General features: G+C 44.8%; 3 protein-coding genes across 9 annotated transcripts in view; 1 reads left to right on the forward strand and 2 right to left on the reverse strand.

Moving 5' to 3' along the window:
- Nucleotides 1–2,242: 2,242 nt before the first annotated feature.
- SRA1 (steroid receptor RNA activator 1) lies at nt 2,243–6,133 on the forward strand. The gene is made up of 5 exons (XM_036749647.1): nt 2,243–3,070; nt 3,718–3,843; nt 4,281–4,483; nt 5,179–5,287; nt 5,628–6,133. The coding sequence occupies exons 1-5, from the start codon at nt 2,965–2,967 to the stop codon at nt 5,831–5,833; spliced, it is 750 nt and encodes a 249-aa protein (XP_036605542.1). The 5' UTR covers nt 2,243–2,964; the 3' UTR covers nt 5,834–6,133.
- Nucleotides 6,134–7,401: 1,268 nt separating this feature from the next.
- Nucleotides 7,402–9,666, reverse strand: EIF4EBP3 (eukaryotic translation initiation factor 4E binding protein 3). Its single transcript, XM_036751425.1, has 3 exons — nt 9,542–9,666; nt 8,108–8,287; nt 7,402–7,744 (listed from the first exon to the last, which is right to left on the reverse strand). The coding sequence occupies exons 1-3, from the start codon at nt 9,642–9,644 to the stop codon at nt 7,716–7,718; spliced, it is 312 nt and encodes a 103-aa protein (XP_036607320.1). The 5' UTR covers nt 9,645–9,666; the 3' UTR covers nt 7,402–7,715.
- Nucleotides 9,667–13,346: 3,680 nt separating this feature from the next.
- LOC118843675 (ankyrin repeat and KH domain-containing protein 1) overlaps nt 13,347–21,645 on the reverse strand; it is a 119,253-nt gene continuing 110,954 nt past the window's right edge. For 5 of the 7 annotated variants that reach the window (XM_036751418.1, XM_036751417.1, XM_036751415.1 and 2 more), the window contains 6 exons: nt 19,961–21,567; nt 17,299–17,475; nt 15,583–15,834; nt 14,976–15,151; nt 14,091–14,255; nt 13,347–13,857 (listed from right to left, as the gene is read on the reverse strand). In XM_036751418.1, the coding sequence (XP_036607313.1) occupies nt 13,798–13,857; nt 14,091–14,255; nt 14,976–15,151; nt 15,583–15,834; nt 17,299–17,475; nt 19,961–21,567 (2,437 nt within the window). In that variant the 3' untranslated portion in view covers nt 13,347–13,797. The remainder of the gene's footprint in view (nt 13,858–14,090; nt 14,256–14,975; nt 15,152–15,582; nt 15,835–17,298; nt 17,476–19,960; nt 21,568–21,645) is intronic. The other 2 variants (XM_036751419.1, XM_036751416.1) reach the window with 1 other exon arrangement.

Consider the following 21,645-nt stretch of genomic DNA (forward strand, 5'->3'; position numbering starts at 1 on the left):
TATATATACCTTCAATTTCTTTTTCCAAAAGCTGCCTGTTCATATCCTTTGATCGTGTATCAGTTGGGGAATGATTCAATATTCTTATAAATTTGACTCAGTTTTCTATATTTGAGATAAAAGGCCTCTATCCAAGAAATTATGGAAATTTCCCCCGCCCCGTTTTCTGCTTTCCTTCTAATCTTGGCTCCATTGGTTTTATTTGTACTAAACCTTTTTTTAATTTAATCAGAATTATCTATTTTCCATCTCACAGCGATATCTTTTATTTATTCGTTAATAATTCTATCCATAAATCTGATAGGTAATATGTTCCGTATTCTTCAAATTTACTTATATCTCCTTTTATGTCTAGGTCATGTATCCATTTTGACTCTATCTTGGTAAGTGGTATAAGAATTGGTTTATCCCTAGTTTCTACCAGACTGCTTTACAGTTTCCCCATCAATTTTTGCCAGATAGTGAGTTCTTATCCCAAATGCTTAGATCTTTACATTTATCAAATACAGGGTTACTGTAATAATTTACTACTGTGTATTGTATATCTATTCTACTGATTCACCATTCTTTTTCTTAGCCAGTATCAGATAGTTTGATAATTACTACCTTATAATACAGCTTAAGATCTGGATCTGTTAGACTTCCTTCCTTTACATTTTTTTCATTAGTTCCTTTGATATTCTTGGTCTTTTGTTTTTCCAAATGACTTGTTATTGTTTTCTCTAGCTCAATAAAACAATTTTTTGGTAATTTAATTGGGATGGCATTGAATAAGGTAGGTTAAGTAGAAGCAACCTCAGTTCCTTCATCTGCAAAGCAGTGCTAATGATGGTACCTATCTTACAGGATTACAGAAAATGCTTAGTAACCCTTGAAGTGCTGTCTATATAAATGCTAACCATTACCGTTGTCATCTTAAAGTGAGTGAGAACCACTAGAGCTTGAGTAGGGGAGTGGTAATAGGAATGTCACTCTGGCAGCTACCTGCCGTTACTGGCCTAAATTTGATTCTGATGCTTAGACCAGAAGCCGGCATGGTGCAGTGCTCCTTGTCAGCCGAAGTAAGGCACTCCTCTCTTGGTCTCAGTTTTCTCAGGTGTGTTGGACTAGATCAGGGATTATTAACATCTGGTGAAGCCTATGGACTCCTTGGTATACCGTTTGTTATGTTCATCATTAAAAGAAATACATTCAGCTAACAGTGAAAATAAAGATGTAATTTCTCCCCCATTCAAGATAATGGCCCCGCTAAGTTATTACCCCAGACTAGATAATTTTAAAAGTTCCCTTCAAGCTCTAAAGATGCTCTGTCCCAGGGTGATGGGAGAGGAGAGGCAGCAGCACCTAAGAGCTGAGAGCACTCCCGACTTGGGAGTTGGAAATCTTGCTTCAGGGGTGTGCTGGCAAATGTTTGACCCCTGGACTCTGCGGGGAGAAATGTAAACAGGACACAATTTTAAGTTTATTCAGGAGTACTAGCATTTACTTAAATCTAGACAGTTAACCAGGAAAATAAATCAAGCCCTGATTTATAGCCATTGCCAATTATGAGTGGTAAATGTTCACACTGAAAATTCAACATTTGGCCCCCACAGGCTGACCTGGCTAATGTACTCTGCACCTGCCTTCCAGTCCTACCTCTTCAACTTTGGGAAAGTAATTTCACTTCTTTCACCTGCCTCAACTAAGAAACAGGAATGATGGCAGGCCCATTGTAAGGAAAGCGCTTTGCAAACCTTAAAATAGTACAGAAATGTGGGTTTTCTCCTGTGGATGCGTTAGGGCATACAGAGTCTCTGTCTCCCCGTGACAGATGGCACCGGGCTCTCACAAGGCTGTGCCCTGGCCCTCTTCTCGCCTCTCTTTATGCTACTTCATTTGGTGATCTCACCAACCCCCATGGATTTAAGGGTCCTCAATCTGTTAGTGATTCTCAAACCTCCTTGTCTCGCACTAACCTTTACTGACCTCCATGGTCACCTGTTGAACTGCCCTTCAGACTTCTCAGACTGGATGTTCAGTAGACGTTTTAAACTCAACATTCACAAAACAGTTGTTATTTTCCTCCCAAACTCCCTCCAGACTACCCTAACGATGCCTGGCGCCGCTCTGACTCCCGTGTCCCACCAGGTGCCAGGGCCTGGCAGCTTTCACCTTTGTAACTTCTCCTCCGACGCTGCCACCAGCCCGGCGCCGGCCGGCATTCATTAAGCGCCTCCTGTGCGCCAAGGACACAGACAGAGGCAGAAGACACCCCCTGCCCTCGAGGCGCGCACCGCTGAATGGGCTGCTGGGCCGTCTCCCGGTCGCAGGTCTAACCGCCACAAGCCAGCCTTCACCCAGCCGCCAAAGAGAAACCTGCGGGGCCGTTTGGACCCTGGCGCTTCGCTCGCTCCATAAACTGCAGTGGCTCCCCATCACCGCCGGGATCAAACGCAAAACCCCTCGTCACTGACTCCCTTTGCCAGTCTCCACAGCTCACAGCTCCCCCAGGACTCCTGGATCCAGGGACGCTGCCGGCTGTGCCCTGAACCAGACACTTGGCTCCGGGGGCATTTTCTCTGGCTGCCCCCCATGCCCGGAAGCATTTGCAACCCCGTCATTCTCGTGCCTTCCCTACTGGTTATCGCTCATTCATTCTCTCTGGTGCTTGTTCACCCCATTAGGCTGTGGGCAGCTCAGGCTCTGGAACGTCTCTACCTCTTGGATGTATGCCCCCAGCGCTCAGCAGTGCCTGGCACACCACAGGTGCTCAGTAAATGCTTACTGACTTACGGACCAACTGGCTCCAAAGAGTCAGGCGCCCCTCCCTCGAACCCTCTTTAAGACTAGTGCCCGCCCCACCTCCGAGCCACGGACTCAACCCTGGCAGTCTCAGCCCAAAGCTGCAGCCTCTTCGCCAGACCCAGAACGAGGGTGGGGGTGGGTGGAACCCCAGCGGAGCGCGAGCCACGGGACGGCCCAATGAGAAGCGGAGTAGCACGGCGTGGCCCGCCTCCGGAAGTGACGAAACCACCGCCCCGCTGGCCGTGCGGAAGTGAGGCGATGGCGGAGCTGTACGTGAAGCCGGGTGAGTTGGACACGGCGCCTGTAGAGCCCCCGCCTCAGCCGCGGGGCCGGAGGACTCGGGCGGGGGCCGTTCAGGGGTGAGGCGCGGGGGCGGGGGCGGGGTGGTCACGTGGTGGCAAGAGTGAGGAGGTGCAGGGTAGAACCGCTCTAGGTCCCGTCTTTCCCCTTCCACCTCTCTCCACCCTCGCCCCTCTCCCTCCACCTTCTCCACCTTCTCCCCCTTCCCCTCCCTTCCCCCCTCCCTCCCCACCCTCTCCTGCCCTTCCTCCCCTCCTTCCACTCTTCCTACTTTCCCTCTCCATCTTCTCTCCCTCTCCTCTCTCCCTCCCTTTCCTCCTGCCTTCTTCCTCTCCTTCCCTCCATCCCTACCTTCTTCCTCTCTCCCTTCCTCCCCACCTTTCCCCACCTCCCTTTTTTCTCCTCCTTTCTTTGCATTTTCCTCCCTCTTCTCTTCTTCCTGCCTTTTCTTGACCTCCCTTTTTCTCTCCTCTTCTTTTTTCTGCCTTTTCTCCCATCATTTTCCTCTTTTGTTACATCTTCTCCAATACCTTTCCCATTCCTTTCTTTTTCCCGATTCCTTCTGGCCCCCCTCCCTCCCCACTTTCATTCTTTTTCTTCATCTTTTCTTCTTTCCCCATTTGCCTTCAGGGAACAAGGATAGAGGCTGGAATGACCCTCCACAGTTCTCTTACGGATTGCAGAGCCAGGCTAGCAGCCATAAAAAGACGCCCCTCACTAAGCGGGTCGCAGCTCCCCAGGATGGTTCTCCCAAAGGTGAGCCCAGGGCAGATCCCCATGGTGATTGGGGGAGGGCTGCCCACACTTCCCGTTTCCTTGGCCTTTGGGGCACTTCTTGCCAAAAGGTTATAGTGACGTAGATTCGGGCTTGTTCTCCTCGAGCATTGACAACAGACTTCCTAAACCCAAAATGGTCTCGGGAGCAGTCCTTGCTCTTGCAAGGAGAAGCGTACAGGGTCCCAGCTTTAGCTTCTTAATGAACAAGTTGCCCGTTTCCTTCCTTCTCTGCTGCCCCTGCTTCCAGCTATCTAGTCCTGAGGCCATTGACCGGGAAAGACCGAAGGATGTTCACTGCTCTCTAACGTCTCAGGAAGGGGTCCTGGTGGGGGGGGGCAGTGGGAGAGGATGAGACTGGGTACCAGTTAGGCCACGATGCTCAGTGCTGTTCTCAGCACACTGATTTACTTTCTCAGTGCCTGCCTCAGAGCCTTTTACTGGGGCTCCTCCAGTGGGACCACCGCCTCTCCTGACAAAGGCTCCAGGGCCCCCTCCTGGGGGAAGCTCTTCTCCTTTGAGGTTGGAACCTATCAGTTCCCCAGTCACTTGTGAAACAATGCTGGAAGATGTGCTGGGACCCTTGGAACAGGCTTTGGAGGATTGCCAGGCTCATACAAAGGTGAGGCCCAAGGGAACCCAGTTTCAGAGTGGAAGCTGAGCTAAGGGAGTTAGCTAGATTGTAAGCAACTCGCTCAAGAACAAGATCCGTGGCACATCCATGCTTGTATCCCTAGTGCCTTCTGCTTAATTCAGTCTCCCTCTCCTCACCCCTAAGAGGTACCATGAAATTCTCTGGAATTTTTATAAAGAAGGGACTAGATTGGACAGGTGCTGAGTTAAACCTAGGCAGCATAGTATAGAAGAGGTAAGAATTCCTTCGTGGAAAGGACACTGGATTTGGAACATAGGTACTTGAGTTCAAATTCCACCTCAGTGTGACTAGATAAATCCTATCACCTCTCTCTGAGCCTGTGTCATCTACGAGGTGAGGGTGTTGTGCTTGATGACCCTAAGTTACATTTTCCTATTGTTCTTTCTATCCCCCTTCATTGATTACGTGCAGACCCGGGGAATGTGTCCCAGACATTACACATATTACCTTGGCTTTCTCTTCGAGGGAGGCGAACACTTTTCTGTTCTTTTCCAAGGTGCCATGCTATAATTCTCCGAAGGAGTAGTGCCTAGAAGGAAGGAAAGGGTTTGTTGGATAGTAGGAGAAATAGAAGAAAAGATTAGAATAGGATGGGAGTATTGTGGAGGGAACATGGAAAGGCAGATTAGAGCTCTGACTGGGAAGAGTTTCTGTGTACTCAGAAACAGGTCTTTGATGACATCAGCCGGCGCCTAGCCTTGCTTCAGGGACAGTGGAAGAGTGAGAAGCTGTCAGTTCCTGTGAGGAAGAGGATGGCACTGCTGGTGCAAGGTGAGCCATGGTGAGGGACCCCAGGATGCCCTTGAATTCTGCCATGCAGCCACCTGCATGGCCAAAAGAGCCTTGGGTTGAGCCAGCATGGGGCTGGAATTGTCTGCTGGAGAGGCAGCAGGAAGTAGTGAAGTAAGCTGAATAACACTGCACTTGGAATGAAGACGCTTGCCGGCTCAGACCCTGGCTGTGGGCATGCCTCCAACCTCTCTGAATCGATTTCCTCATCTGCAAAATAATACGTCCACTCCTGGGGTTGTGGTGAAGAAAACACTCCCTAAGCCTTGAAGGGGCAGGGTTGGGGAGCACTGCATCATGCTCAGGGCCTCTCTCCTCTTAGAGCTCAGGAACCACAACTGGGATGGAGCTGATGACATACATCGATCACTGATGGTGGATCATGTGACTGAGGTCAGTCAATGGATGGTGGGAGTGAAAAGGTTAATTGCAGAAAGGAGGAGCCTACCTTCCGGGGAAGCTGATGAGGAGAAGCCTGCTACCACAGAGGAGAATGAGGAGGTCTCAGGCCTCTCTACGACTCTGTGACCCCTGATTTTCTTCCTCCCCAACAAGTCCCTATCTGCCCTAATATCCTAGACCTTAAATATCTCTGAATGGACATGGTGGGGTTTGGGGTCCAGGGACAGTTTGCCTTGCTTTCCTTGACACCAGCAGGATAGAAGAAAGAAGGAAGAAGAGAAAGGAGGTTCTCTTTTTAACAGAGAAGCTGCTTCAACTCTTAACTGGGACTCTGGCCTGACTCTGGGGAGGGAAGACTGTGTAGGCAGTTCATTGGTTGCTTCTGACATATGCAATTAAATAAAAACATCTTGTCTTGGTAGGGCAGTGGGGACTTTTTATTTTCCAAACCATTGGCCATCAGGCCATCTAGGAGCATAGGTCTTACTACCCATAAAGGTTCTCAATTTCTTTTCCTTTTCTCTCTTACAGATATAGTTTAACATTAACTGGTACAGGGTTGGGTATGACAAAGTCCCTGCTGTGTAGCAATTTTCAAATGGACCTAAGCACTCTTAACAGCTTTAGCAGCCATGTTTTTTAGTTTGGCTTCAAAATGAGAAAAAAATAGAACCTTGGAAATAAATGATCAGTCTGTCCCTTTCCTAAGATTGACCCTGGAGAGAATGAAGATGGCTGGAAGAGGAGGAATGTGGGTAGGGCTTGCAGGCCCGCCCCCCCCCCCAGCAGAGACAGTAGAGCTCAACCTAGCTAAAATGAGCAACTCATAGCCAGACTGCTCCAGGGGCCAGGAGAGTGAGGAAATCAGGAAGTTCATTACCACAGGATTCCTCTAGGTTGTAGCATGGGGAAATAGCTGGTTTCTAGCATTCCTGGGCACTGACTCCAGGCCTCACTGCTACCTTTGCTCCAGCTGACCAAAAGAAGAAATATAAAATAAAGACCTAAAGGAGTTCTGCCTTGGCTAAGCCACTGAAGTCATGTTGGACCAGGTGTTAAGAGAAATCAGGGCAGCTGGGGAGCACTGGGTAACTGGAGTAGAAACTGAATCTTGATATCAAATGGCAGGTGGTGAGAAGGAATCCAGAAAGATGCCTTCCTGGTTGCTGAAGAAAGGAAAATCCTGCCTTCATTTTCAGAAATTTCAAGTTTGAATTCCCAACTGATGTTTACCATGTATGCGACTTTGGCTGAATAATTTCCTCTAAATACATTCCCTCATCTGTGGAATAACGGGTCAACAAGTTGATCCTTGTAAAGCCCCTTCCATTACTAATGTAGAAGGGGAGCCTCAAATGACCTCTTCCTGAGGGATGATGTCCCATATTAAAATAGCAGGTAGTTACAGTGGAGGCCTAGATCCTGGAAGGCTGTTTCCTGGAACAGGAAACACCCTTGGCAGGTGCCAAGCTGTTGCTGCTTGCAGTACAGTTCCTGCTGGCCCTGCTCCCCACCCTAGGCTAGATCTGACTGCAGCTGGAACAGGGCCCGATCTTAGAAGCAGAGTCCTATGGGACAGGAATTCCTCATTCTAGCTTCAGTATGACCAGGGATGGGACAGCAATGCCTTTTCCCCATTCAGAAGAAGAATGAAGGTGGAGAAAATAGAAATGTGACCCAGGGGAAGTCTTTCATTGTGTTTATTAAGCATTGACAGGGTGCAGCATCCAATCCCACAACCCAGTAGATAAAATTGGCTATTAAGGGCTCAGCAAGGAACTTCCAAATCCATGTGGCCACCAGAACAGCACCTTCTCCTACCCACACCCCAAATCTGAACCTTCCCTCCCCCATCACCTTGGGCTCAGTCACTTCTGAGAACTGAAGGAGCCACTAGAAATAACAAGCTTTTCGCATGCCTGGGGAAGTCGAGGCCCTGCTTGTTGCAGTAAGAAGAGCCACCTGGCAGTAGCACACGGGCTGGGGCAGAATTCTTGTGTTAACAGGGTCAGATGTCCATTTCGAATTGTGCCTCATCTGGAGGGAAAGAGGAGCCTGGCGGTTAGATTGCCCTAATTCCCGTGCAGTTAGGCTGTCTTGCCCCTGACTCCCTCCCTCCCTTATACCTTTTTCAGCTAGAAGCTGCTCTATAGTTAAGGGGCCAGCCCTGAAATATCAAAACTTCCTTAGAATTGGCCCGTCTCCTCCCGGAGTTATTGGGGGGTGGGGGTGGCCAGTTTTCCCTACTCCCCCTTCCTGAAGGTTAGGGCAACTTTTACAATTAAGGTTCCATAATGCCTTATAAACCACTTTTTCTGCTTTGTCTTGAACCCTACCACTTAAGCCAAGGCAAGAGTGTAATGGAGGCTTTGCTTCTGAAACTTTAAGGTGCCTCCTTACCTGGGATCTCTTCAGTTTCTTTCTGCTCCTTTAATTCCTCCAGTTTGGCCAGTGGGGCCTGTGTTGGGACAGTGACCCCAGTGACCCCAGGGATCTCGGGGAGGTAGCCAGGTGGTGTCAGGGAAATGGGTGAGTTCTTACATTCCAGCAGGAATTTTCGATTGTAGCTGATTCTAGTTCCTGTAGGGAGTGGATCATGGAAGTTGGGAGCAAGATTCTATGGGGCAGAACTGCAGTAGCACCTTGCCTAGCCCTTACCCCTTCCTAAACTAACTGGCTGCCTCTGGGGATAACTGAGCAAATAGGACACTTTCTTTGGACCTCAATTTACTTACCTGAAACAAAGAGACTGGGCTAGATGATGCCTTCCGTCTGGAACTCTACGAGAATAGCTAATGATGGACGGGAGGGCATGACAGCCTTACCTTTCTAGAATAGTGCTCAGCTGCACAGTTCTCTCATTGGAGAATTCCCTTTCCCCGGGGTGGTACGGTGGGTGTGGTGGAAGGGTTTGAGAGTCCGAGGGTCTGAGAACACGATCCCAGAGTCCGCTGGTAAACAGTAGGGAGTCCCCGAGAAAAGCTTAAACCCCGGTCCTGGGAGCACTCATCTTGGACCTCTCTCAATCCCTAAAAGGCTGGCCTGGTGGTAGATGTAGAGGACCCCGCCCTGTGGCTTTTTTTTGTTCCCCTCCCCCTCCTTCAGTTTCCCCTGGGAGGAACAAGGCAGGAGGTGCCGAACTGGTGATCTTGGGTTCTCTGACCAACTCCGGCAGCTGTTAGCAAACGTCTTCGGCCGTGGCAGCCCCCACCTTGGTGGGGCATCAAAGAGCGGCTGGAAGCTACTAATGGCTGACCTGTCCTCGGCCCTGGCGAGGAGTCTTGGGAGGGGGGAGGGGCAGGAGTGGTGACGAGGTGCGGAGATGTCCTGGCACCAGCAAGCCCAGGCCCCTGGGTCACCTCTGGAGGCCCAAGGCCAAAGTCACTGCCTCACTCCGGGAGCCGAGACCTCAAGCTCAGGCTTGTTCTCCAGCTGCAGTGCCCAACGCTGTTGCAGCATCTGGGAGGCTGTGGGAAACGGGCTGAGGCAAACACGCATGCCAACTGTTTGGGGTCCTCGTACAGCCCGGGCCGCTCCCCCGAACTCCGGCGACTCCAGAAAGGGCGAGCTGAGTGCGGAGCCCTCCCGTAGCGCGCTCCCAGGAGTGAAGCTCCGCCCGGGGCAGGTACAGGTCACCCGGCTCTGAAGCCTGGACGGCTCGCCTCGCGAGCCAGATCCGCACGGGAACGGACGGCGCGTGCTCACCCAGCCCCCACGCCCACCTTTACTACCTGCACCCCACCCGCTGGTCTCCTCCCCGAGCCGTAGCCAGGCTCCCCGGCGCCTGGGATCGGGGCAGGTCCCTCCCGCCGAGCCCCGATCCCAGCGGCTGACCTCCCGGGGTGGTGGCGTACAGCGTGCTCCCGGGCGTGGTGCTGTAGCAGTCGGGCAGCCGGTCCCGGCCCCCAGGGATCGGGCAGCTAGTGGACGTGGACATGATGAGCTGGTGGCGAGGAGGACACTGAGCCCGGATAGCGAGGCGGGCTGGGTGCCAACCACGTGCTGCCCGCGGCAACAACACGGAGGCCGGACCCACTGGGGGCGGGGCCAGCAAGTTACTAATTCCCAGGCTGGGCGTGACTCTAAGACCCCTTATTCTTAGCGTTTTTATTTTACGCTTGGAAATTTCCTTTATCTCAAGACAATGCATCAAATCGCCCGGGTTTCTTCCTAATGTTAAAGGAAAACTAAATATTTGATGTGATTAAATGCAAAAGGTTTTAAAAATCTTCGTCAATTAACTCAGCAGTGTGGAGGGGGAACAGCTGTACAGATAACCTAATCCAAGAGGCTCCAAGAGGAAAATAATCCAACTGGACAAGGGTGGTAGTTGTACAGATGAAAGGCATTCGTGAGGCATCCATTCCATCCATGAAAAACGTTGGCCTTGGGGGCTTTGGGGAACATCTGGATCCTCTCAAGGCAATCACTAATTCCCTCAGTTCAGTGACGTCAGGAAAAAGCGCAACCTGATAAACTCATTGCCACCCGTATACATAAGAGTACAGAGGCTTCTCTCATGATGATGGTGGAGGTGAAATGTCCGCTTTCCTGACATCTCTTAAAGCGCTTTGGTTTTCCCCATGAGTCCTTTTATTTTAAAGACAGCAGAGGATTTTGACAAGGGTACAAGTGACCTCAGTCCTCACCATCTGTCCTATCCCTCCTTCTCCTGTGGCTGAAGAACCGCAAGGGTCAAAGGAAGGAGCTGATGTCGCAGTAGTAGCCTCAGTTCCAGATCAGTTTCTTCAACGTTATCGCCTCCACCCCTCAAAATTTATTATCTAAAAAGTTTTTCATGCCTCTTTTTTGTATACTTTGGTCATTTTCCAATACAATCCACTTCCTTCTCCTCTAACTCTGACCAGGGTAACAAAGAAAAACAGTTGGGTATAGGTCTGAGAGAAAGTGTTTCCTCCCTCTGTAGCAAAACAGAAAATTTTCTTAAGAAGTGTTGACGGAAATAAAAGTTCTGTGAATATGCAACATCATTTAGTGAAAAATCCCCTTTTCCATCACTAAAGAGGAATGATTTTGAAGTGTTTCCAAACAATTCCTCTTCTCTCCCACTCCCCACAGGGGAAACATTTAGTTTTCACATAATCTAAGAGGTTGTTAGATAAATTTTCTTGGCTGCTCACTTAAAAAAAAATCATCTTCTCTGGACCAAATCCCCTTAGGAGTGATTAAGGGAAGAAAATTGGTAGCGACTATGTCTTTGGGCAGGCCACAAGTAGTTAGATGGACTATTAGCAATAACAGTAACTTAACCCCAGACAGTGTCTATTGGGGAACCACGTTATAGCTGTATTTTTTCATGATGGAAGGGGCCTAGGAGGAGTTTAAGAACTAGAGTATCAAGCGTTTTGCTGCCTTAGCATAACAACGCAGTCCAAAGGTCTTAACAGAGTGAAGTAAGGTCGCCATCACTAAGCACACCCACTTAATTCTGTTTGGATGGGAACTATGGAATGACTGGCCCCTCCGTTTTCCAAGCTGGCCCTGACTGGGAATAGTCCCTGGCATGTAGCACTGCTGAAGTTTCTCACTGATTTACCCAGGAAGGAGTGGTAGTGGTGGAAGCAGGTGACGTGAGTGAACAGATGAATAAAGTGAAAGAGCTTCTGTGGGCTATGAAATTTCTTAACCTTTAGTTTGTAGCACCCCCTTATTACTTTTTCCTTCTCCCATTTGCTTCGCTGAGTGCTGGTGTCCACTTTATACTTGTACCAGCACTAAAAGAAAGACCACTTTACAAAAAGGCAACCAATGCACCATAGATAGTAGACATTAAGTGTCTTGCTACAAACTCGCAATTCTTTTGTGATGGAATTTTATTTTGTTTTAAATAAGTGGGGAAAATCTTTAATATAAAATGCCTTCCTCGTAATGAACTTTTATTGTAATGGAATAGATTTTTAAATTGCCTAAAGTATTTCCAGTAAGCATATGGTATTTTCATCCAAATTTCCATCTCATGCCCTGCCCCACAATAACCTTTTCCTTTAAGGCATAACTAAAAGGAAATACTAATTATCAAACTATTTCACTATTAATTCTATAACTATATACACTCATCCCCGATGTGCTATCAAGAAGGGACAACTGACAACAGTATATCTGCATATCAAGAAAAATTATGAGTTTATTTTTGTACAATGTTAAAGTTAGTAAAAAGAAGAGTAGGAGAGGCAGGCCGATGGTAGTAGTGTTGTGGGGGGTGGGTGGGAGTGGTTGGTTTAAACTGGGTACTAGATTCAACAGCAAAACAGGTAGTCCTGATAAAAGAAGCTGAGCCCTTGTAAAGATCCTTTCTCTCAAAACTCTCCCCTAATTACAACCTAAGAGGCAGGAAAGTGTGTCAGCCAGCCTACCAAACAGCTTCTTGTAACACTATATATGCTGGATCACCTTTATGACCAGCGCATGTAATTCAGCCATGTTACTCTCCTCACTAGTTTTCTCATCTGACGCTGCATAACTCTGTTCAGTAATTCTAGTGAGGCGCTTTTTTAAAGTGGCAAGTAGCAGCAAGGTTTACAGATAATAGGTATTACCACATCATGAGCTCCAAAAAGCTTGTCAGCTAAAGAAATCTGGGAATGACTGCTCTAACCAAAAAATTACTGAAAAGGGAACTGGAAAAAAAAATAACAGTTGGCTTCAAAGTCCAGTAAAAAGCTCAGCCTAATGGCTGGAATATCCATAGTGTTCCAGCGCAGAAAAGAGGCATGTTTGACATTGAACATATGCTTTTAATTTTGTATGGTATGAAGTATGGCTGTGTCTTCAGACTCAAAGCGTTTTAGAGCTAGGGCAGAGCAAAGCCGCATAGATCAACCAAATTTTGGTCCCCAAGTTTTAGGATTCACAGGGCACAAGGGAATCTTTTAAAGGATCACGATCTCTTGAAATTGAATTTCCTCCAGCCCTATCTTATTTTCTGCTGTTCCTTTCCCCCTTCTTCCCCTCCAGTCGTGTTGACCTAAGTGTGACTTCTCTCTAAGTCCCAAATCACTTTCTGGTACTCTATTTTTATAAATTCTCTATAGAAGCAGAAAATTCACTTGCATCTAAACATGGGCACACAATTGTATTATTTAGTACTTCAGTGTTTTCCCATACTGTTGCATCAGATTCTTGGCATTACCTTTGCTTTGCTAGTTACAGACAACACTTTTCACTCTTGAGGAAAGGGGCACTAATACGTCCATAGTTCAACTCGCTAAATACTTGCACTTTATAGAGTGCCTTACAAAATTTGTATGAGCTTTCCCCAGTCCTGTGTCCTTCCTCCCATGTCAGAAAAATCAATCTAAACAAATATTCAACGTCATCTGACTCAAAATCCTGCTCTTTTTCTGATGACTGTACCAATGCCTGATAAAGCTCCATTGCCAGGGTTTGTGCTTTCACTCAATGAAAAGGCCATGATATGTATGGCTCACAAATACTGATTAGGTTTACTGAGTAAAACAGGTTGAAAAACTAGTTAAGAAAGACCTCTCCCTTTTCAGATTCCAAAGTATAGCTGCTGAGTGATCTTTAGAGGATTTCTCAACTAGTTCCAAGTGACAGTGAAATCACTCAGGCAGCAGTAAATATACAATATGCAAACAATGAAAGGACCACAACCAACTTCCAAATACTGTTCATCTTTTTATTGAATATTCAGGTAAATATTTCACATTAATACAGGCTACATAAAGTAGAGCCACTATACGACATGAAATTTACTCAACTTTTTTTTCCTTTTAAGTATGTAAACAATTATACATGTATTTACCACCCTAAAAGGTTGAAATCATGTAATCATCTAGTTCTCTTTTCTGCAGACAAGGAGCATTCAGTACTGTTTAGCCAAAAGCACTAGGTTCATCTGATTTTACGTTCAAAATGGCTAAACTAACTGGAGAACAGAATCAGTTGGATAGGAGAATCAATTTGTTCCTACACAATGGGCAATCAAATTTCCATTGTTAAAGCCCACACAGAAAATTGCTTAGTTAGGCACATTAAAAAACATCCCCCGGGGTTCTTCCAAGGTCATAGGTTTCCCAAACAAGGCTAAAGAGAAAAGACCTTCTCACTTAGTTGACATATTTGAGATGCATGTTTCCAATATGAGGCGCCCACGTGCCAGGCCAAATCTGAAAAGGGGGAAAAATCGTAACTTCCAATTAGGAATGGTGCACATGAACAAAACAAAATACAAATTTAATGGCAATTATTTCCATATGACATTAAAGCGCAGTAAAAGTAGACTGATACTAAAATAGCAAGATGACAGAAATTATTTTTGGTGCTAAGGATTTGTATTTACAGTCAAAAGTGAATGTGAAAAAAATCTGAAAATTAAGAGCAAGAGTTAAATATCTTTTACCTGCTGAGCATCAGTACATTCTGTTGAGTTCTGGACAACTTTTATCATAGGGTTCCAAGCAGGATCTGGGTTATGAAGTCCATTAAACAGAGGGCCACCTGGACCATCAGCAAGCTGGGGATGTGAAGGTATTATGGTACCTCCATACATGGAAATTGGCAGACCCTACAAAGCAGAAAGCAAATATCTATAATCATAAAGTAATTACAAATAATCAGATTATGCCCCTGAAATCCTTTTCAAACAAAGAATACAACAGTCCAAAGACTCTATATGTGGTAGAAGCAGTTGCTCTCTGCACCAAATAACATGTATAAATAGTACTCCTGGGAAGAGGAGAGAAAAAACATAAGCCCTATTGAAAGTCAAAATAAATGCATCACCTGAAATATGCATAATCTATCTCATAGGATTACTATAGAAAAAATACTTTGTAAACTTGAAAAAAGCTATTTAAATTTAAGGTCAAAAGATCATAGAATTAGAATTAGAGAGGACCTTCAGTATCATTTAGACCAACCTCATTTACAGGTAAAGGAAAATGGTGCCGAAAGGCTAACTTGATTTAGCTAAGGTCACACAGAGAGTGAGCGGCAGAGCCAGAATCTGGTTTCAAGACTGTATTCTTTATCATAATCCTGGATCCTTTCCTACAGAATACAGTAACACAGTCAACTAGCTTTTATTTAAGCCTCCTGGTGTTTTGAAAGACACAGCACACTTACTAAATGAAGCAAAATGACCAGCAAATACTTGACTTTATGCAGACTCCAGAGAAAGGGATATTTAATCTCAAAAAACACAAAAAATTACCCTTAACCTTGCTAAGATTTTCAAAAAGGTCTACATGGACAACTCCACATTCAGGAAATTTTATATCCTTACTTTAGAAAAATCCACAAAACTGCTTGCCATAGGCTGATGGAAAATGTTAGAGGGAGCCACCATTCCCGAATCATCTCTTTCCATTGGCTGGTGCTGGGAGAAGGTGCCTGGGTCTGAGAGCTGCTGATGCAGTGGATGATTCCCCATCACAGGCTGTGACCAACCAGAAAGGCCTTCTGGAAAGAATCATAAGTGAGCTATGTGTTACTTAATTTGAACAGAGACTTTTCTTGGAAAAAAGAACTCCTGGTCTATGTCAGCAGCTTGACTAGTATGCTAAGTGAGAAAACTTTTCTGAATAACAAACACTTTCTAGTAACTGCCATGACGCCTCCTCAAAGGATGTCTTCAGTGACACAGACTGGTCTTCTTAGGGGTTCCAAGGGTGCTACTACCTGAGCTAGAAAAACTCAAGGGAAAAGGAAATATATTTTTAATCGTTTCTAGTTGCTATGCATTATGCTTACAATACTCACCCTAAGCAACATTTCAGACTTAAGGCACAGCTGTAAATTTGATAGCTATAAAACCTCTATCATCACAAGAATTTCTTGCTTTAAAAGCCCTACTTGAGCTGTTCCCTCTATGGAAGGCAGGACAATCTTACCTGACACACTATTGACGCCAAAGGACCAGATACCACTATGTCCAACAGGTGCTGTGAAATTAGTTCCCAAAGGTGTTGGTGTAACAGAACCTCCCTGTCGAATCCGAGCAAGTCTCTCTGTTCCAATCGGGGGAGGTACCTTTCTATCCTGAGTGGGGTTGCCTCCTTTTGGCTGGCCCAATGTTGGTGGTGCAGAAGTAGCTGAAAGGGGTGAAGATGATCCCGAGGAAACAGATGGAATAGGAGAGTCACCTGGTGGCAAAATATTTCTCTATTGTTTTATTACATATCAAAACTAGTCATGGTAAGTATCTGAGAAACCTGGCTGGAGAATTCTTCCACCAAAGGCCTAGTCTGATGTTGTACTGTGAAGGAGATATGAACTGGGTTTTTGAAGGTTCAGTATGCTAAAGGAATTCAAGCTATAAAAATCTTTATGGGTATAGTACCCAGTAATGGATTGTATTCTATGACAATTTAGCATGTTAAATAAGGGGAAGGTACATTATCAAAAAGGTTATCAATCTTCTTTGCCACAACAACAAATAAAGCTAAAGGTATGGAAAGGATTTGTGCTGGTGGTGGGTAAACACATTGATGAAACTGACTAAGTACTGAAGGTGAAAAATTAGGTTCTGAAACCAAGATTCGGTAAATAATTAGTTTTAGATTATATATAATTCTGAATAGAACTCAATGAATATTAAAAATTATGGCTTAAAAGTTTCCTAGGCTGCTCAGATGAAGTCAGAAAAGAAAGGTAATATATATTTACCGCTACTTTCAGAGCAAGACTCATCTTTGCCCTAGATTATAAGGACTGAAAATGATTACATTTTAAAAACAAGGATAAATGTTAGAAAAGTGCTACAAGTTTCAACTGACTGCTTGGTTACTGAACTGTAACAAGACGGTCATTTTTCTGGGGTTAAGTTTTTGCACTATTGAAAATGGCAATTGAATCACTGACCATCTTATGATTCATTATATTTGTGGGGATTTAATCATAATAGTCTTTATCGATGAGTAAGAAAAAAAATCGAATTTATGCAACTTTCCTAAATGTAAAAAAAACACAAAGATCAGGGCAATCTAACAATTTTTAGCTTCTGATCAAATTAAACAAATTATTCAATAGTAGTGCAATGCAAAGGGTCCTTTGTAAAAGTACTTCCAATTCCTGTTCTACTCAGCACAAAGTCAATAAAAGTATTTCAAGATTTGAGGACTAGTTTGAGCATTTTTTTTATTTTTAAAGACTAGGTCACCCTATCTCACCCAGACTAGAAGCACAATGGCTGCTTACAGGCCCAATCTCACTATGATTAGCAAGGGAGCCTTTTGCCTGCTCCATTTTTGACTTGGCTCAGTTTCTTTCTTAGGCAACCTGGCAGCATCACCCCACCCCCAATTCTAGGAGGCTCACCATATTTAGTCCCAAACTTAATACAAGATAGAATTCCTGAGAGAGAATGATCAATCAGTCTCAGCCTTACTGGTGGTAAGCATTCTAGATTCCCCCTATCACGACCAGATAGTCTGACCATTTTCCATACTGCTTACGTTATCAATAAAAAACCACAGTGACCGAAGATTATCAAAAGCGTTGTAATATAACTTTGGGTGCTGGTGAGCCTCATGGTTTCTTAAATCTAGAAAAACTCTCTGAAATAGGAACTTAAGAAACTTTCATAATCATTTCCCCAAAATTCCTACATGAATTTGAAGCACTTGTCCAAGGATGGGGTGAAAAATGTTGTCTGTTGAAACTCGGAGTCCCAACAGGTGCTGGCCCTTGTAGAAAAACCCGTGTCCCTTGTATGTTGGAAAAACTTGTCAGAGGAGCTGAAGAAGAAGATGGGGAGCTGCCAGATGGATCAATGGATGGTAATCCTGAAAGGAAAGCATGGCCAAGATATACATTTAGTTGAGATTTTCAAATCCAAAGCCTTAATTTTCTTTTAGAAAAGGAAGAGACAAAGAGTTCCTGCTGTTAATCCAAAGATTTACAAACAAAGAAATGATATGGAAGGGAAGCGCTTCCTTGAACTGGCTAAAAACCCTTCAATTCAGTAAGTACTTATTAAAAACCCACTATATACAGATTTCTGTGCTTCCAAAGGGTCAGTTAAGGTTGTACATAAAAAACAAAAAATACACAGTTAACACCAAAACACTGGCTGTGGCATGTTAGTAGCCCATGATGAAGCGTATTGAAACACGTCAGGAAAGAATGATTGTTTAAGAATGAGATAACTGTCTAGATTAATTTCATAACTTTCACTGAAAGGGAAAGTGTGGTGGAGGTCATGGGGGGCAGAATAGTACAATAGAAAGATCACTGGCTCTGGTGTCAAGACCTAGGTTCAAATCCTGCCTCTGATGCTTACTACTTGTGTGACCATGAGCAAGTCACTTCATTTCCTTGGGCCTCAGATTCTGCATCTATAAAAACAAGAGAGTTGGAGAGACAGCTGGCCTCTAGATGGTCTCCGACATATTTTCATCTCTAGGTCTAAGATGTTATGAGCCTAAGGCCAGCACAGGAGAACTTGTGACTAGACAGCATCCGTATCATTACTTGATGGAATGGTTATGTTTTGAAGAAAATTTTAAGAGAATAGTTCTTTACTTCCATCCAACAGAAATGTGTTCCATGAGAAATGAGTACTAAGACTACTAGTGTTCCTGAGGAGTTGAGGAACCAAATAGATACGGAATATATTACTTGTTACAATAAAATTAACAAGTTATAAACAGATTCAAAATCTTTCTCCTAAAAGTTTCCTGGGGTGAATTTTGGCTTTCTAACATTTTATTACCTATTGTGGGAGACCTACTGGGGAATGGGTAAAAAGGCTTGAAAAATGAAATAGCTTATGTTCATTTCAAGAAAACGTAGCTTGTGACAAACCTGTAAATTACCAAAAAAACAAAAAACAAAAAAACCCCACCCAAACAGGCCACTTTAGTTTTCTTTTCTTTTGGAGGCAATGGCCTTAAATGACTTGCCCTAGGTCGCACAGTTTTAAGTAAGTGTCTAAGGCCATACACAGACACAGTTTAAACAATACAGCCAATCAGTACAGGGGTAGCAAATGGTAGAAAAATACCATTGTTAAGGCCTCTAATTGTTTTTTCCCCAACGATTTCAATTCCAAATTACAATCACCAACTACAATTATTTTTCAGCACAGTACAGCCCCAAAGTGCCATTCTCATTTCTACAGCACGTACTTCATTGTGAGTCCGATAAACATACTAAGTTTCCCAAAATAAGTTCAAAATTGACACGTTTATAATTCACCCAATTCTTTCATGTAGTGAATTCAACAGTTGGTTTCTAAGTCCATGGAAACAACAATCAACCATATTAAGTCTTTTAAAAAAAATGTACAGGGGCAGCTAAGATGGCACAGTGAGTAGAGCACCAACCCTGGAGTCAGGAGGACCTGAGTTCAAATCCAGCCTCAGACACTTGACACACTTACTAGTTGTGACCTTGGACAAGTCACTTAACCCCAATTGCCCTGCCTTCCCTCCTCAAAAAAAAACAAAAACAAAAACAACAACAAATGTACGAATGAACAGGAGCAGCTAGGTGGCTCAGCGGATAAAGCAAGGGGCCTGGAGAGAGAAAGACCTGAATTCAAATTCAGTCTCAGATACTAGCTGTGTGATCCTGGGGTAAGTCACTTAGCGCTGTTTGCCTCATTTTTCTCATCTGTAAAATGGACTGGAGAAGGAAAAGGCAAACCACTCCAGCATCTCTCCAGCATCCGATATCTTTGCCAAGAAAAGCCCCCAAAAGGGATTACGAGGACTCAATGACAACAAAAATAAATGAACAATGAATTTCAAACAGGAGTAGGAACTAAGAAAGAATGCTTTTAACCTGTTTCTAAAATCACAACTTACATTTTTTTATCCAAGTACAATTTTTCAGAGACTATGGAAAATGTTTGCAAGCTGTGAATTTTCCCTAACATGTTAGTAAGCCCTTTATCAAAACTGTCATTTTATACAACCGCAGGGAAATATCTGGCAACAGGGCACAATTCGCTGCTAAAGAGTCAGGAAAAACATACCATCTATGCACAGGTTCCTAAAGTATGTGATGCTGCCCCCTGGGGGGTGCTAGAATGATGGGGTAGGAGGGCAGCGGTAGTTTGAAATGACAGAAATTAAAAAAAAAAAACAAAACCACCCAATCAAAAAACTGTTAAAGGATTCAAGGAAGTAGATTTCAGGGTGGGGGTGGGGGGGCGTGATACTGAATAATTTTTTTTTAAGCCAAATAAGTTTGGGAACCTCTGAAGAGGAATATGAGCTGACTGACAAAGGCTGAACAGAGATGATTTAGCTGCTAGTAACTTACCAACTGGACTAGTAGAAACTCGCTGGGAAGGTGGTCTGAATCCAGGTGCCTTGGAGTTATCAGGATGCACATTTTCTAAGTGTCCAAGAACAGAGTTGCCCAGGAAAGTTGACTGAACAGTGAAAGACGGATCTGTGGCAGCTCGAGAAGACAGTGGGCAGTCTCCCCAACCCTGGTTAGCTGGCACCTGGTTACTATCAAAAAGACTACTAAAGTGATTGAAGAGTGTGGCTGGACCAAATGTAGGTGGCAAAGATTTATTTGCTGGGTTAATGTGCATCTGAGAACCGTTCATAATGCTCATGGCTGAGGATAGCTGCACTGCAGCTGGTGGACCTTGAGGTGGTGTTAAAGGAACTGGATTTGTAACAAAAATAGACTGCGGATCCTGGTGTACAGTTGCATTGGGTACCACTGAATAAAAAGAACCTCTAGGCTGCATTCGGTGAGAAACTCGGGGTGCTGGTACAGCTAACTGAGGTAAATTATTGGTGTCCTGATTATCAGCAGCAACTGACCTAGGAGAGGCTAAGCTTAATGGAGCAGGCTCTGAGTTAGATGCAAAAGGCAATGACATAGGACTTAAATCAGATATGTTTGCTGGCAGTACCTCCTCCTGTGTGTTACTGAGAGGAGCAGGACTACTAGCAGAGCGGGTTTCTAGGGCTCCTGGGTTGTTGCTGGCAGAGATACAATTATTTGCAACTGAAGATGGGGTACACGGGTTTCCCACAGGCTGGTCTTGCGTGGTCACCTTCTCTTTGGGGGCTGATATAGCAGAGAAAGAGTCTGTTTTATGTGCAGAAAGTTGTGTTTGTGGAGCACTAGAGGGCAGAAATGCTGTGGGAACTTGTCCACTGTTGACAGATGCAGAGGAAACGGAAGGCAGAGAACTACAGGTACTTGTCACAGTAGAGATCACTGTTGCCATGGTACTTGTCTTAGGAACACAGGCAAATAACTGCTTTCTGACTGATGAAGGAGTCCGGCTATTAGGAACACATAGAGGTTGGTTGGTAGCAACTACAGAAGACACAGTGATAGGACAACTGGCAGCAGATAGTCCAGCAGACTCTGACTGTAAAATATTTCCATTTTGGTTAGGCAGGCGACCTGCGCTGTTATGCTTTGGAGAACTATTGGTGCTTCCAGGGTTAACTGGTCTCACTGGGAATGGTCCCCAAGTATTAGGAGAGGGTGAAAAGGTTCCTCCAAACTGGGCCATAGGTAAGCGAGGATGCCGGATCTGTTGCATAGTTTGGGCAGCCAACAAAGCAAAATGAGGATGGGAATAAGCTAAAGGAAGAGAAACTGGGAAAGAAGAACGTACGTTTGCTGGAACGTTCTTATTCAGTTTATTGGGGGGCTGGAACGTAGACAGTGTTGTTGCCTGTGAAGTTACAAGAGCTGGAGCACCCAATGGAAATGCATTTTTGTTTGAAGCAGCTGTAGTACCCACTCCAGATGAAAAATTTGCATGAATTGATTTGGTGCTGGCAGGTGTTCTGATGTGATTTTTAGGAATTAAATCTTCTAGTTCCTTAGCAGGATCTTGAATAAGAGCATTAATAAGCTGAACTGCATACCTTGTCGACTCTGTGCCACCTCTGAAAATTTAAAGACAAAATAAACAGGAAAAGTTACTCATTAAAGGAAGTTCATTATTAGTTGTAACTCTCCCAGTC

The sequence above is a fragment of the Trichosurus vulpecula genome, chromosome 3, assembly GCF_011100635.1.
Source record: "Trichosurus vulpecula isolate mTriVul1 chromosome 3, mTriVul1.pri, whole genome shotgun sequence".
Lineage (NCBI taxonomy): Eukaryota > Metazoa > Chordata > Mammalia > Diprotodontia > Phalangeridae > Trichosurus > Trichosurus vulpecula.

Bases quoted from the DNA above. Each gene is read 5' to 3' on its own strand.
- SRA1 (XM_036749647.1), top strand. From the start codon at position 2,965: ATGAGAAGCGGAGTAGCACGGCGTGGCCCGCCTCCGGAAGTGACGAAA. The intron at 3,071-3,717 runs GTGAGTTGGACA...ATTTGCCTTCAG, and splicing joins GGAGCTGTACGTGAAGCCGG to GGAACAAGGATAGAGGCTGG. The intron at 3,844-4,280 runs GTGAGCCCAGGG...TTACTTTCTCAG, and splicing joins CCAGGATGGTTCTCCCAAAG to TGCCTGCCTCAGAGCCTTTT.
- EIF4EBP3 (XM_036751425.1), bottom strand. From the start codon at position 9,644: ATGTCCACGTCCACTAGCTGCCCGATCCCTGGGGGCCGGGACCGGCTG. The intron at 8,288-9,541 runs GTCAGCCGCTGG...CACTCCCTACAG, and splicing joins GTACGCCACCACCCCGGGAG to GAACTAGAATCAGCTACAAT. The intron at 7,745-8,107 runs GTAAGGAGGCAC...CTTTCCCTCCAG, and splicing joins AGAAACTGAAGAGATCCCAG to ATGAGGCACAATTCGAAATG.